Below are 16,215 nucleotides of genomic sequence, written 5' to 3'. Positions count from 1 at the left end.
ATTTATACAACTACTCCAGGAATACCTGTTTCCTAATTAAGCTCCTGTCTAAACTATAGCTAAAGCAACATCTTTGTGACCAACATGCTTCATCTCCCTGTAACCATCTCTTGGTTACAGCGTCTGTATTCACAATGCAGGTTTTGAGTCATCGTAACTATGCGTTGGTACACAGGCCGTTCTGCCTAACCGTATTTTTATCAATACACTGTGGGAAACCTGAGTAGCTCCCATAGCACCTCTGCAGAAGACACAACGGCCAGAGAGGACTTGGTCACAAGACTACACTGCCAGACATACAGCAACTATTTTGGGATAGTCTACCGCACACTGAATTATCCGGAAGTAGAACCAGTCAAACAGGTTAAAGTATATGTAACCTTAGGCGAGGTCTAAGAAAGAAAACAAAATGAAATGTAAAGCTAAGCAAGTGCACACCTGAAGAGAGAGAGTCAAGTCTAAGCAAAAACAGCACAAAATATTTTTATTCACGACACTTATTAGCCAGCTAGTAACTATGCAACGTGTGGGCACAAGCCATAAGAGCTAACTATCTCCAAAGGACTACAAACTGCTTCTGCTGTAACAGTCAGTCCAGAAGGCTCACATATACAAATCTAAGCATGGCTTTCTTTATAAGCCTGAGAGGGCACAAGAATTCCCAGCCTTCCTTCAGGTAAGTGTCTCTGCTGTCATCTATCTCCTTCTCTTAGTCTGTGCCTTTCTCCTGCTACTGGCTGCTTCCTCACACCACACCTCTTCTCCCCTTCTTGCACTCCAGGTGACCACGTGAACTTCCGCATTCTTGGGAATCCCTTGCTACAGCGGCCTCGGCTAGTCCCCGTTAAGTCTATTCAAGCCCTGAAGGACTGTTAATCTCCTCTTCCACCCCTATCCTGAGGCCCAGCCTCTCCCTTCCCTCAACACATGCTTGCACTGCTGCCCGCCTCGTTCACTGAGCGCTCCCCAGCTCCTCAGGGCTGCCTCTCACCTCGCACCTTATGTCTCGCCAGCTGGGAAATGCTGGTCAGGAGAAACAGAACAAAATTTTACTTGGCACATTTGAGGTGATCTCATAACATAATAGCTATGCATTGCTCTTTCTACAGTAAGCTCTAATTTTCTTGAGTGATATATAGCAATATAAAATTAAAATCAGACAATGGCAAATTATATTACTTTATACCTAGGAGGTTAGAATATTTTCATACCTACAAATACAAATTCAACCACATTATTTTGCAATTCTCTTGCTAATCCTTCTTATTCACAATTTTAATGCAGTAGCATTTCACTATTTTAGTTTCTTGAAAAAGAAAACTTGTACAGACAAAATCTGTATAAATCTAATACTATGAGAAAAGCTATAGAAATCAAACGTGCAATGTCACAGATCAGAAGGCACACTATAGGAATTATCCCATTCCCGCATTTTTCTAGCTGTCAAATACCATCAAGGACAGAAGACTAGCAATAGAGGTCTCAGGTGCAGGAAAAAAATCAGTTAAACAAGTCTGTCCAGCTGTAAGTCTACAAGGACATTGTAAAAAAAAAAAAAATGTAACTTTTAAGAGCACGAACATCTAGTTCTAATTCTAGTGTTAGTCACAGTTTTTAAATCAATTTTGTCATACAGGAAGACAACCTTCACACCAGCTCGGCTCACTTTGGTCTCCAAAGATGTCAAGGCAGAGAATGGCCACCCTAACCTACAGCACCTCCACTGTTGAAAAGTATCACCCATGGCTCTAAAGCCAAAGCTTCACATTATCTACTTATCTATAATATTATGATATTCCTAGAAGGGTAGCATCTAGGATTTTGTAATGATCTCTTTTAACACTTCCCTTGTTCCCTGCAAGTAGCTCACATACCAATGAAGGATGCCCTACATTGATCTGGGAGGTCTGTACAGCTGAAATCCTTCAGCCGGAAGTTTGGACATTGTGTTTTTGCCAGACAGAATGAATGTTTCAATGATAACTACTCCTCACATATGATATAATTCACTTAAATATAATTCACTCTACAGTGACACAATTAGAGAGCCTAGAAAACATAGACAGTGCAACTCATACAAAACCCTCAAGCTTTGCTCTTTGCTTCCCCATGGAATTTCTCCTCGACAGGGCCAACGAGAGCAGCCACCATACTAGGAAGCACTCTAGTCTGAAGAACTACCATCACAACAGAGGCCTTAGTAGTGGCCAGGGTCCCTTCAGTGCATAATGATACAGACAGACAATAAATAAGAATAGAAATTCACTTTCATATCTTGAACTTCTCATGAAACAAAGTTTATTATACTGAGGTCACTCTCCTAGTACATCACCATCCTCTCTTCCAGAAAAGCTCCATCATATGTTTATTTTTAAAGGGTGGGATCAGAAACTCCAGAGCAGGAGCTCATTTCAAGCAGCCTCAGATTCAAGCAGGAAGAGGGACTCAGAAAAAAGCCAAGCAAGGCAGCTCAGTCATTTCTTCAAACCTCTCCCCTTCTGACAAGCTGAAAACCTAGTTCTGCCAGGGTCTCCGCTGGAGCAAAGTGTTATTGAGCTCGCAGAAGTGCTGGGCTGCTCTGACCTGAGCTTTCCATGAAACAGGAGGTCAGCGGCAGCCAGCCCTGCCAGGATGCTCATCCTCCCGGGCACTGCTCCGGGGTGCCTCGCCACCACGCGCGCCAGAAGGCCCCAGCCCACGCGAAGAGTCCCAGAAACTCCATCAAACCTCCCTTTTCCCCACAACGCCTCTCCCTTTGGGGCGGAGACTCACATGGGGGGAGGGGGGGAACCCCAGGAAGGTCAAGGGCTCCAAAACTTTGCCAGGCCTCCTGCCCTCCGGAGCTGGCCGTCCCAGGACCACCAAACTCCCACCCCACCCCCCCGCTCCAGCCCCGTCTCCGCCCGCCGCCCCGCTGAGGGGACCCTGCCCCAGGGCGGGGGTGGGGCCGGTACCTGCAAGCCCGCCGCCGCCCTCCTCGCCGTAGCCCCGCCGCCTCTGCAGCACGAAGTACTGGTTGGAGCGCTCCAGCACCCACAGCTTGAGGGCGTTTTTCAGCAGCACCTCCTCGGGCTTCAGCCACATCTTGGCGGCCCCTCACGCCCCGCCGCCGCCCATGCCCGCCGCGGCGCCCGGCCTCCCGCTCCCACGTACACAGCGAGGCTGCCAAGCGCCGCCGCCGGGGAGGAGAGGGGCGGGGGGTGGGCGCCGCTGCCGCCCCGAGGCCTGCTGGGAAGCGCAGTCCTCGCCGCCGCGCCCAGCCGCGCCGCGCCGCGGCCTCCGGACTACAGCTCCCGCCGGGCATTGCGCGGCCGGCCTGCCTCCGCGGCCCGCGGGGCAGGCGTCTGCCTGGCCGTTAGGGGCGGTTGCTGAAAGGATCGGAGGCGGGGGGTCGCGTTCCTGCCCGCCCGCTGCGCCGGCGGTCACGGCTCCTTCGGCCCCCGGGGCTGGGGGAAGGGGCGTCCTTCTCCTCCCCTCACACGCCCCGTGTCCCTGCGCCCCTGCCCGGGAGCCGCCTGCCGCCACACCCGCGCCTGTCACGCAGGGACCCCCTCGCCCGCGGTGTTCCTAAATCCACTTTTTTTATTTATTTATTTTTAGTGAAAGCTCTGGCTGTTAGTCAAAGAAGAATTTTAAGTTTTGGCCAAGCAGAATTCAGATATCAGCCCAAATAGGAGACAGCCATTCCCCCCAAAATATTTCTGTTTGCCTTTCACGTTGTTTTCTAATCAGAACAACTTGCACCGCAACCGAGGCGTGGGGAACACTGTCCTGCTCCTGCGACGGAGCAGACCAAGGCGCAGAAAGAAGTACACGGAAAACTCACAAGCAAGGAATGGAGTGGGACCGTCCCCATCTCAGGGGAACACGGGCCTTGGGGAACCCCTGCCTCCCTGACCGCCCTACCTGTTTGCATTGCTGCTGGGAGCAGAGGAACAGACCTGCCTCAGCAGCTGGTCAGGTGGACATATGGTCAGCATGTTTACATTTCATGTTCTAAAAAGACAACCTGCTTCATCGGTTGTATTATCCAACCGGAATCGGCACCACCTACGTTAGTGTACACATTTACATTGCCGTAACAACAGTTTGGCTCCTGTGGCCTTGGTGTTTTTGTAATTTGTCTGCAAGATCCTCAGGAATTCACCCTCACTGCCTAGCTCTTTGGATTATGTACAGACTAACTAACCACTTGCTCTGGGCCCTGCTTGGAGCTCTTTATAAAAAACTGCACGTCATATACTATGTACGGATTACAGACTTGGCACTTCTGTCACTTCATCCTTTCTTTCTTTCATGCCTTTCCACAGTCCCAAATGCATTTAATTCTCAATAATGTTTCTGCCAGCCACTGGTATATCTGCAAGCACAGGCAGGGCAGGGCTTTGCCAAGCACTTCACAGCAAGGTGTTTGGCAACGCCTGTCCAGCTCCAGCTGCGGAAGGAGCATCTACCCAAAGGCACCAGTGTGAAAGCAGAACCAAGAATGCAGTCACACTTAATTCAGCACAAGTCTTCAGAACTGGATGGATTGCACTGGTATGAGACTTAAAAGCAGTCATTACATCATAGCATAGCAAAAGAAGCTCCAGTATTAAAATGATTTACCTTTGTGACCCAGTATAGATTTAACTCTAATACTACTGTTTTCATTTTACCTGTGTTTATGACAGAGCAGAGTAGGAAGCAACAAGTTTCTGGTGCTTTACCTTTAGTAGCAAGGAAAAATGAATTAGAAGTCATTAACCAACATGTAGTAGCTAACACAGATGAAACATTAATGAGACAAGGCAAACAACTTCAAGATTAGCAGACTGTTCTTCACAAAGGAGTTTCCTCAGTCAGCCCACCTGAAGGGACCCAGTCTAACACATTAACTGTTCCCATGGGTATGTTATTACTGTGGCTGTTCCTGGAGATTTACCAGCAGAACTGATCGAATGATTCCTGCTTAGATGCTGCTGTTCTAAGAGCATTTCCTGGGGTATTTACCATTTAATTTTCCTCAATTGGACAAGCCTCTGGATAGGAAACAGACATGTAGAATCTAGCACACCTTCTAATGCTGATGCTAATTGTTTGGAGATATGCCCTTAGCATTTCCTACCCAGAGCTTGGCGTTTGGCATCTCACACTGGCTGGACATGTTATGACATATATCACTTTCTTATTCAAGCTTCAAACTTTGTTAATCAGATATTAAAAAAAAAACAACACTAACAAAACCCTTCTGCTTAGAAAATGTCTGTTTGTTTTCCTCTCTCCCTCTCCCAGGATTCAAGGTCCTGGATGTCTTACTTTTTTACATTCCCTCAGGAGTTCAGTTCTTAATCAAATACTATTAAAATGTCCTCTTGAAGGAATTTATTTATAGACACAAATTCTTTCTTAATCAGCGCACAATCATCCTACAGTCTAATCAATGCATTTTGCAACAAGAGAGATCCATTTAGTGCTGCAGAATTTTTCTTTCCCTGTATGAAGGGCCTCCTAAAAATGTTAAATGATTTCCCTCAAGTAATCACAGCCAAGACCATTAGCTATATAACTAAATGTTAGCTTCTGTCTGTATAACAAATAGCTTGACAACCAACGACAGTGAGACACAGCAGAACAGTCTGAATATCACAGTTCAGTCTTAAGTTTCCCTTAGACCCAAAATTAAATTGCCAGTAGATTTTCTTTTATCTACTCCAAAATGCCAGCCTTTACTCCTCTTTGGGAGCAGGGCACTATCCAAATCTGCATAGGAATAACATTCATACAAACCTGGGTGAAAAGGCAGGGCTACCTTCTGAACTAGTGTATGTTAAACATGAAATAAAGTTGCATTAAATCACACAGACAAGATGTGTGCATTTATTTTGTCTAACTATTAGATCATTTGATAACTGCAGATCTTTCCATCTAAAGTCCGAGACAGACTAGCTCTCACCATTTTATAGAAAGAGTTCAACTGCCTTTTTGGCTCAGACTGCTTTTATACATATGCAGTCCCTCATGACAAGCCCTGCTTTTCCCTTAAGCAAAATCTCACTGTTATAACTACATTTCTACAGTTACACCTGAAAAATTCCCTCTGCGTGAACAAACTATTTTCTTTCAGCCTTAGATTTACAATAAAAATCACAGTGCTGTAAAGTCTGGTTTACAAAAAGCCATAGCAACCAGGTATCGGGTCACAGGGCTACCTGCTCTTCCTCTCTTGCTGAGGAATTCTTTCCCAGTTTCTGTTAGAGAACATGGAAGCATTTCTGAGCAAAATGTCTAAATCAGAGCTCTCTCCTGGGGAAGACAGATAAATGACAGCAGTGAGTAAATACATAGGAGATGCTTAACCTATTCTGCTTTCTCTTTGGGGGCAGAATAATTGAAATGTCTATGTGACCCAATGGAAGTATTAACAAAGTCGAAAGAGGCATACATTTTAGCAATTGTTACCACTTGTAGGCACATTATTTCTAGCATCTTACATTCAGATGTTGGTATATCCAGCAAAGCCTAAAGCCATTGCGTAACAACTGCAAGCTTGCATTGCCTTTCAGGAACAACCCTATCCCTCAGGCACACTCCTGCTTGCATCTTGCTTACAGGAAAGAGTGCATTATGCCATAATGCATATATACCTACAACATATGTATGAACAGACACTGAGCCATTTCAAGACTGTATTATCACAAATTCTGCTGCACAGTGCTCTGTGCACAGCTAAGGACTAAAGACAACCCTATTGGGACAATTGCTATCCATGGAAACTTGGAAATACAAAGTTCTTCCTGCTTTAATGGAATTTCAGAACTGTAGCAATGTTCTCAAAGGAAAAACCTCTGCAGAGTTCAGTGAAATAAGAAAACATTTTCTCAAAGTGGGACAGCAACAGATCTGATCTCACTGTAATAAGTTTTGAATGCATGAAATTTGTACATTGTCATTTTTAAACAAAATGCCTCCATGCCAATATTTGCAGAGTATGCACACACAAAAATGTCAGACTTCCATGCTAAGCTGCAAAACAAAATGACAAAAAAAGCATTAAGTGTTTCTGCTTAGCAGTAGCCCAAATATTGCTTAGTTATGCACACTGCTTTTATTCTTTTTACAGTACTTCAGACCTGATACAAGAACTTTTAGAGTTTTTCTGCAGATCAGTGTAGCTGTTCTGAGCTCTGAGCAGGTTTTACCGAACACATACACAGCATCTGATCCTATTGCAGTATGAGCCAAGTTCCTGACTACGTTGTTGCTGCTCCATCCTCCAGCACCAGTGCGTTCCTTGAGAAAGTGCTGTGTAAAACTGTACCATCAGAAATATCAGCAGTGGAAAAATTGCAGCTTTATTGCTCTTAGAAAATAGTAAATAGAAAGGCTTGAAACCTATAAATACAAAGCACCACAGATGCATAGATCAGAAGAAAAAAATCCCAGAACACTTTTCAACATACAGAATTGACCTGAATCTCCCCCGCCAGGCTTTAACACAAATCATTTTTCTGTTAAACACAGAAGACTGGCAGTTGATTTCAGGTCAGCATATTATCATGAAACTACTGCCTCACTGCTTATACACCACAACAAATTTGTGAATAGCTTTTCAAATGAAAGTGAAATTAAACATTCAAGGGCTACATATTTACCACTTGGCTGTTTCTTTCTCTGCTCCACACTTCAACCATAGAGCAGAAAGATGATCACAGCGACCAGCATGACACAGTTTCAGAGTGAAGTCAGATTACACTCAGACTTACAAATTGAGGCCATAACCAACCAATGCTTCCTGGACTGGATTTGGAAGTCTGCAAAACAGAATCGAGGGCAGGCTGGTAGGGCAGCATTCCTGTACTTCATGTAGTCACTCCCTTGCCTTCCCGATGAAATAAGCTAAAAAGCAGAAGCACAACAAGGCTGTAACCACTACTGAATCTACCAAGGGATTTGACACCTTTTTACTACATTTAGCATTGCAGTACTGAACATCTGCAATTTAAGTAATTTTAAAATGCTTTAAGACCAAGTGAACAAATTCTTTAAAAGAAGGGAGGGATGCCAAAGACAGACCTGACAGTGAAAAGGGAAATGTAACAAGCTAGCTGATCCGAAGAGATCATGCAAAACTGCCTTGTGTCAGCCTGCATCTAGAACAGCAGTTCAGAAGTACAATCAAGCAGCTTACTCAACATCCTCTGTACTCGCGCACACACAGGCAGCCTCTTAAAGAGAAGAGAATGTGGCTCAAGACAACACGTGCCCTCTGTGTTACTCCTACCCCTTTTCTCAGCATACTTCAGCCTCTTGATTGTTTAGCCTTGATAGCCTTGCCCTAAAGCACTTGTTTTAGCCTCCTTGTAAAGCACAGCTCCTAGGCTTAGGTCTCTTGACACAATTTCAGTCCAGATAACAGTAACATCCTGTAGAGCATTAGCAGTCCTTATTCCAGATAGTTTGAGCAAGCACTGCTACTTTTCAGCCTTTCAAAACGCAGTTTTGTGGGTGTGGAATGGGACAAATTAAGATAACTGAGAACAGCACCAGTTTCTATATAAGAGCTGGTACCAAACATTCTCTGTCAGTCATAAGCAGGTCATCAGAATATAGTTTTATTTACATTTTTATTTTCAAGTTCAATACAAATCATAAGTATTTACAACAATTGTAATTACACTACAGATAAGAAAATGCATTGCTTTTCCCCTCCAGATTCAATAGTACTTTATTGTAGACTTTAAGACAAAGTTCTGCTAGCATTAGAAATAAACCATAGGTACAGAGATAAAAATAAAGTGCAAACGCAAGATATCCTTTGATGGGCAAGGCCACAGATTTAATATTGAGGCACCCAGTGTTCCTCCTGACCCCAGTTCAACTCCTCACAGATAGCAGAAAACTTCTCCAATAATCTGTTACATTTACAGGACATCAGTTGTCACTGCCACAGGCAAGACAATGCACAGCAATAGTCAGCAGCATTATTCAGATGTTGGATTCTTTTCCTGATGTTGCCTGAATAAAGCACAGCAGATCCTCTGAGAAGAATCCATCCTTTAATCTTAAGTTGTCTTCCGGAAGTCATCTCAGACTTCCACAAAGCCAGGACTCCTGCATATTGCTGGTGCTAGAGATGGTCATAACTCAAAATCAGGTAGGAGCTTTTAGACTGTCTAATAATATTATTAACAAGTTTGAAAAGTTCCTGGAATTGTTCTTTTTACAGTATTGTGCAAGTCAGGTTTGGCCTGTCAGCCTGAAGCCCTTTTTCCCCTTCAGGAAAGTGTTGTAGGTGGACTGGAGTTGAGAGGTAAAGACTCAATCAGTTTACTAGATACCCAGAGACACTGTGGGCAAAATCCAGTTTGACAGACATTAGTTTGTATTTTGTCCTATCAAATTAGTGCACAGAAATGGTAAAACAGTGTTACACTGAACAATTTGTCTGCTAAGTATTAGATCAGATTAAAATGAATTTGTCTGAAATGAAAATCCTAAATCAAAACACAAGAAAAAACCCACAAGTCAAACAATTCCCAGCAGACACAGCTACTACATAACATAGAATCTTCTCCTTATTTAAAGGACTCAAATGCTGAACAGAACCTTTGCTGAAGATGCAATGTTTGGTTTAGTGTTAAAATCCAATGGTTTTCTTTACATGTTTAAGACAGCTTTAACTGAAGAGTGCTAAAACTAAATTCCACATGGGAGATACAGTTTTAAGTATTGCAAACCATGCAATTATGATTTAAATAAGTCTATTTGATCTCGGTATTTCCAAGGCAACATTGCTGCTACAGTCATCCACCAGGTTCTTACAGTGTTTGATGTACATGTGACAGCAGTTGGCAGCTCCTTGCAGAAGGCTTACACCACGTTGCCAGGCATGTTCTTAGGTCCTGACTTCACGAACTTGTGTTTCATCTGCTTCGAAAGTTGGGTTGTCAAGATGTGGAAGGACATTCACAGCTGAGGGTTGGGATTCACTATTTACAAGATGCATGTTGTCATCTATTCAGAACAAGAAAGAAAAGTTAACGCAAGCTTCACTACTTTAAACAAACACTTTTTTCTTCACAAGCCTACTGCAGTGGTCTCTTCACGACATTTCCTGAACAGTGGGAATCCAAAGCCGTGCCCCAACTACCACTCTTCCACTAGCCTTCATTAGCTTGTGAGCCCATTACCTGTTATTTCTAGATGTGTCCACCAGGCTTTGGAGTTTACTTTTCACTGGGGTTGAGCAAACCTAGACTGTGTGTACAAGTGGAAGGCGGCAGTGTAAGGCTACAATATCCAGCTATAAGGAGACTGAGAAATCTCATATGGCTTTAAGGGCTACTGAAGACAGGCATCTGGAGTAACTCTTGGAGACTAGTTTCAGCATACACAGGGTGATTCAGAGAGGAAGTCTTTCCCCCCAGACTAACTCTGTTAGGCTGACAGTAATGCTTGTTTTTGCCACTCAAGGTGAGAATACGTATGAGGGCCCGCACAATTTAAATAGTCCAGAATCACTTAATTTGCTTGTAGGGATACAAATTAACCTTCTGATATTTTACTTATAGGAAACACCCCCTCTTCTAGTGGGGTGCCTAAGCAGGAGCACTCCTATATACACGTCACTTGCTGGAGAAAGATGTCCCACAGGTGGCAGCAAATCCCATGCTTTCCTATCATCTGGGGATGGTTCCAGTGGAAAATCTAAGCAGACAACCAGAATGCATCCTTTTCATCTCTGAAAGCTTCCCCACTTACTCTTCTTTCCAAATCCATTCTACAGTTCAGGGAAGAACTGCACTAGTTTGTATCTGTTTACCTAGAATCTTTACACTTTTAAAATCAACAGCAACACTGAGTACTTCTTGGCAAAATTAAGCACTAGAAAAAAAAAATTCAATACGTGTTCCTGTTTAAAAAGATAAGGTATTCAAAAAAGCTAGTAGTCTTTTTCAGTGAAAGTTCTCTGTGAAAGTGTTCAAAGATGACTCAGCCTCTGCAAAATCTGAAATTTGGTATGAAGTATTTGTCATTTCTATTCATCATCATCTATACTAGAGCAAGACTGTTTCTGACTTTCTGGCTACAGAAGTTTTCTGTAAGTAATTAGCTGCTTAAAGCAGACAGATCTGGTGGCAAGGCAGCACCTGCTTATCCAATATGTAATTTCCAAAGAGATGAGGTATGGGACATCTTCAAAAAAAATTCCCTTTGGCCTTTGAATAGCCTCTGATTTTTCAACTCCTCTTTTCTTAGAGTTAAGTTTTTAATTCAAGTTTAAGTTGTACTTCAGTAAAGAACAACAAGTATAGATGCCAACTGCTTAAAAAAACCATAAGGTTAAGATTACTCTGAAAAACAGCAAGCTCAAGGTGTTCAAGCACTATTAGATGTTACTAAGAAAGAAAGAAAAAAAACAACCCTAATTCATAGCATGAGCAATGAAACTGCAACACAACCTAACAAGACAGGTGAAGCAATATACTCACTTTCTGATGGTGCATGTTCTTCCAGAACAGATTCATCTGCTCCTTGTACAGAAGCATATCCAGATGATGCAGTTTCACTACTACTATCCTCTTCATTAACTGAAGTGACATTTGATGCTTCACTGGATACTGTGGCTTGCACAGATTCTGCCCCATCTTCTATATCAGCCTTTGTGAAAGGAAAGCAAAAATGGTTAAGTTACAACTTAGTAGGAAGATGCATCTTTTCAGGAGGCCAGTGCTTGCAGAGCCTGGAGTCTAGTGGACTTTTGGCCAGAAAGAGGTTTGAAATTGAGAAAGCTCTACCGTAAGCCTCCAGCCTAATAAGTGAAAGCCAGTTACTGCCTAATTAGAGTGGGAGGTTCAGATGCAGCTTCTGTAATCTTCAGCCAGTTCTTCCTTTTTTCCTGCCCAATATCAGGAAGATAGATTCCTCCTTCCACTGCATGCAGTTCTCCACCCCCCGGGTGGTCTCTGGCATACATTTCAGCTGGTCCAGGCAGTGGCAGGCAATGGCAACAGTATCTTTCTTCAGCACTTGCCACCATGAGCAGTGACAACATTTCTTGTGTATCCTGGGAAGTCACATGGCTCCCCAAAAGCCACACGTACTAACCTGTCCTCTCTTCAAGGACTCTGAGTACTTTATAACTAAACAGAGGCTGGTTTCAAGGACAGTATTAGTTATCAAAGCCTGCCTAAACTCTGAGAAGCACCACTAATTGCAGACTAAGAGCAACTCTTCAGTCATGCATAACAACAAATTTATGTTGTCATTCTGCCTGAGGCTTTAGACAGATATCAGCTCAGACCACGTCAGCTGCAGGCTTCACTAACAAGGCTACGCTCTATCATTAGTCATGTAGCATCCCACAGCTGACATGCAAGGTCTGTGCTTATCTGCATTCTAGAGGCAGCACACAACAGCTCATATGCTGTCACTACACTGACATAACACTGCTAATGGCATTTTCCACTAGGAAAGAATACTGACTTACCTCAATGCCCAAAGCTTTGAGTATGTCACATTTGCACATGGGGCATGTCCTGTGTTCCAGAAGCCAGGGGTCAATACAGTTCTTGTGGAAGAGGTGGCTGGTGGGAGAAGGTCACCAAGAAGTTAAGTTTTACACCAGGAAAAGTGTTTATACAGCCACTGTCAAGGCTCATTTAGAAACACTGAGAATTCATTCATTCTAGAATGAGTACATTTATTTTGCTCCAAGTTACATTTGAAACTAATGGCAAATTTATCACACAGCCTGTAGCTGTTTTTTGCTTAATAGTACCTCTACATGACTTATTAAAACATTCAGCACTATCATCTGTGCTACACTTTTTTTTTTTAACTGTACAATAGGTTCTCAGCTGATAACTAATACAAGTATAAGTTTCAACATGAAATTCTATACCTCAGTCTTAGCTCTAAGGTCAACTTTTGCCATGCAGAAGCACATGACTAAATGCCACTGTTTCTGTTAAAGCTACATAGAAAATCATCTATCCAAGTTACTTCCTCAAGATAAACTACACTCCCACACATTTACTTTGTCTACGTAGTCACTGTCTATTCCAAGTGGATTCAAGAAACATAACACAGATCAGCAATTAAAGATGCAAACGTGTGCTCCTGTGCAGACACTCAGTTCCAAAATGGGTCTGAATTAGGACACAGGATGGGAAGAGTACCTGAAATCCTACTTGAATTTCCCATCCCCAGCTGCAGTCTACCTATCTCTTCAGCCTGATTAGAACCAGAAAGCAGACAGGCATTGTTCAATATTAATCAGAACTCTACTATGAGAGGAGTCAAGGTGGTAACCACATTTAGTACTCAGTACACTACACCTGAGTCTTGTACAGGGATTCTCCAAATAGGCCACTACAAGCAGCACATCCTTCCAGCTGCACTAACATGTCACAGTACATCCTCAGACTTCCTTGATGCATGGCTATTTTAAGTACTTGTACTTAATACTGGTTTCATGTGCCTCTGCTGTAAGTGTCTAGGGTTTGACTATCAGGATAAGAATGCCTTCTGCAAACACATACACCCCACATACTCAGATATCACTGATGTGACTCACGCTAGACTCACAGGAGCATCCGATGGCCTGTTTCTTTTCTGAGTACTAGTTACATGCTTTCAACAAGTAGGCTCTCAGTGTTGAGGTCCACCACCAACATCAAGTATGTTCTTGCAGTAAATATCAGTTTACAACTCACATGAGAGCATTTCAATATAGTCTTGGTACAGTTTATCAAGCAAGCACAATCATCTTAAGCTAGGGCCTATCAGAGCTACATTTGGGCCTAAGAGGAATGAAGCATCACAAATACATTTAAAAGCAGTCTCAGGGCAGAGCATACTACAGCAATCTTGAATATACAGCAATCTTGAATATACAGCAAACTTTTGAATGTATCCAGAATACATTCAAAGAAGTCACTCTGCTCTAACTCATATTTTGTTTGCAAGTTTATATCAAGGTTAGGAGGGCTTATAGGGAACTAACGTGCAAAGTCAGCTCACCTATCAGCTAGAAGTATCTAGAGCTTTTCTAAATGCATCCCCACCCATGGGGCTTAATTCATTACTAAACAGGACTACCCACTAGCATAAACCAGACAAGACAACTGGATAATCCTTAACACACATTCCTGAACACTTACTCTGTTTTGCTTTATTCTAAACTATTAAGCACTAGAACAAGGAAGGTTGTCGGCAACACCTTAACAGACCAACTTCTTGGTATCAAAACAGCAGAGAAGTCCTATTACTTGGAAACAGAAAGCTTTTGCAAAACTAACCTTGTGCAAGGCTGTAGAAGGTGACTCCAGCTCAAATTAGATAACATTTGATAGATAACACTGCTCAGAGCTGAACAACAGCGTCAGTTTTTTCCATCCTTCAGAACTTGATTTTTCTTAAGTCAAATTTTTTCCAAGTGCTTTTTTGTAACCCTTCCCATGTAAAAGCAAGCTTATACAAAATTCATGCAGTTCACACAGCATTTAACTTAAGCATTCTTGTAGCCATCTCATTTTGGAAGCTTTGCCAAAGCAGTCCCATTCAGGAGGCTTATGTAGAAACCACACTGGAAAAGTTTCCTTAAACCCTAACAAGGCTTCTCTCCTCAACTTGGGAACAGTTTTAACTCTAGGGGGAGTGGACTGTTTTGGTCAATACATCCAAAAAAGGAAGAGACATGTTACAAATAACTTTCAAAAGTAGAATCAGAGCTATTAGTTATCTACATGCAAGTACTGCAAAATACCAACAAGTCCAAACAGGTCCACAAACTAAAACATTGGTACTACAATACTAGGCTCTCATAGGAGCACAGAATTGAGATACAGTACTAGAGAACTCTACAGGAATAATAAAAACAAAAAACAAAAAAAAGAAGTCAGAGCTCTATTTCGGTCTTTATTTCAGAAAAGGCATGCAAGAATAGAACAGCTTTCTTCCAAACCACAAAAGTCAGCATGGTTTAACAAACTGAGATCACCAGGCTGATATCCACAAGAGCATAACCCTCTCAGTAACCAAGTAATCAGTAAACCAAATGACAAGAAATAGGCATAGCTTTGCCTGTCATCTGCAATTTAGAGGTAACATTTTTTTATACCAGCAAAGAAAGAAATCTTAAAAGCCCTGGGAATGCTTCAGACAGGCACTGTGGTCAGCTAAATTCTACTTATCAATCCACTCACAGTGGAAGTTTTAAACGTTCAATTGGTGGCACATCACAAATACAGTATTTACACAGTTCCTGAGTTTGAAACACTGCTTAACACAGATTCAAGACTTCTTGCTGTGCAACAGCTAGATTAAAGTTTGATCAGCTTTGTTAACATAACAAGAGAAACAATTGGTAGAGGCATGTTTCAAGATACTGGATTAAGGGGCAGTTAAGACGACAGAAGGCAACTTACTTGCAAGTCAGAATGCGCACTACTTCATTTGGCTTGTACAGCTCAATGCACACTGCACAGCTATCTCCATCAGGACCAGTTTCCTAAAGCAATGAATTCAGAGCGTTAACCAACTTGGAAAGCTTTGCTTGAGCTACAGTCAGATTTACTGCAGACACAAAAGGGTCTAAAGTAATCTAAAGTAGTTCCTGTATATAATCTCTTATATAAACACATTTTCTGGATTACTCATAGTAGAGCTGACATTTGAACAGAATCATTAGAAGTTTATGTCCACAGTTTGGAAACACAGCTGCAAGACATCACTGGATTATTTTAGGCACTACTTTAGAAGCTTAGAAACTGCTTGCTACCTTCAGTTTTGGTCACGAAAAAAATAGCCTGGGAAGCTGACTAGTAGTACTAATTTACCTTTAAGCATCCATGCCAGAAAACCAGCACCTTTTGTGTCAAGCAGCACCTCAGGTGAGCAGCTAACAGATTTATAAGAATGTGCAAACTTGAAAGTTTGAAGAGAGACTGGTCTGAAAGAAGAATCAAGTCTGCAGCAGAAAGCTAAGGGCAGAGGTTCAAGGAGGCTTCTGCATTCTTCTTCTCCAGCACTAAGAACCAAGTTGTAGATTCTGTGCCAAAGGTGCATCATAAAGTTTGGGAGATTATAGGGTCAGTCATACCTTGTCCCCTTGCTTCAGGGTGCGCAGCTGTAACTGTCCAATGGCCTTCTTAGCCTCAGCTTTTAATCGTCGCTGGAACAGAAAGCAGTTCTGATTAAACAGAATCATTTTTCTCAGAAGTGGTTGTT

General features: G+C 42.6%; 2 protein-coding genes across 5 annotated transcripts in view; both read right to left on the bottom strand.

Annotated features, from left to right (window-relative positions):
* TBC1D8B (TBC1 domain family member 8B) overlaps positions 1–3,218 on the bottom strand; it is a 46,287-nt gene extending 43,069 nt beyond the window's left edge. For 2 of the 3 annotated variants that reach the window (XM_026123080.2, XM_026123082.2), the window contains exon 1: positions 2,955–3,217. In XM_026123080.2, the coding sequence (XP_025978865.2) occupies positions 2,955–3,084 (130 nt within the window). In that variant the 5' untranslated portion in view covers positions 3,085–3,217. Of the gene's footprint in view, positions 1–2,954 lie in introns of all 3 variants that reach the window. The other variant, XM_064518230.1, reaches the window with a different exon arrangement.
* Positions 3,219–8,574: 5,356 nt separating this feature from the next.
* RNF128 (ring finger protein 128) overlaps positions 8,575–16,215 on the bottom strand; it is a 45,441-nt gene continuing 37,800 nt past the window's right edge. For both annotated transcript variants that reach the window (XM_026123119.2, XM_064518229.1), the window contains exons 3-7: positions 16,088–16,159; positions 15,414–15,496; positions 12,473–12,569; positions 11,475–11,643; positions 8,575–9,996 (exon numbers count right to left, since the gene is read on the bottom strand). In XM_026123119.2, coding sequence (XP_025978904.1) covers positions 9,878–9,996; positions 11,475–11,643; positions 12,473–12,569; positions 15,414–15,496; positions 16,088–16,159 — 540 coding nt within the window. In that variant the 3' untranslated portion in view covers positions 8,575–9,877. The remainder of the gene's footprint in view (positions 9,997–11,474; positions 11,644–12,472; positions 12,570–15,413; positions 15,497–16,087; positions 16,160–16,215) is intronic.

The sequence above is a fragment of the Dromaius novaehollandiae genome, chromosome 11, assembly GCF_036370855.1.
Source record: "Dromaius novaehollandiae isolate bDroNov1 chromosome 11, bDroNov1.hap1, whole genome shotgun sequence".
In the NCBI taxonomy this organism is placed as follows: Eukaryota; Metazoa; Chordata; class Aves; order Casuariiformes; family Dromaiidae; genus Dromaius; species Dromaius novaehollandiae.
Note: the sequence above shows the minus strand (reverse complement) of the source record. Positions and strands in the feature narration are given on the sequence as shown.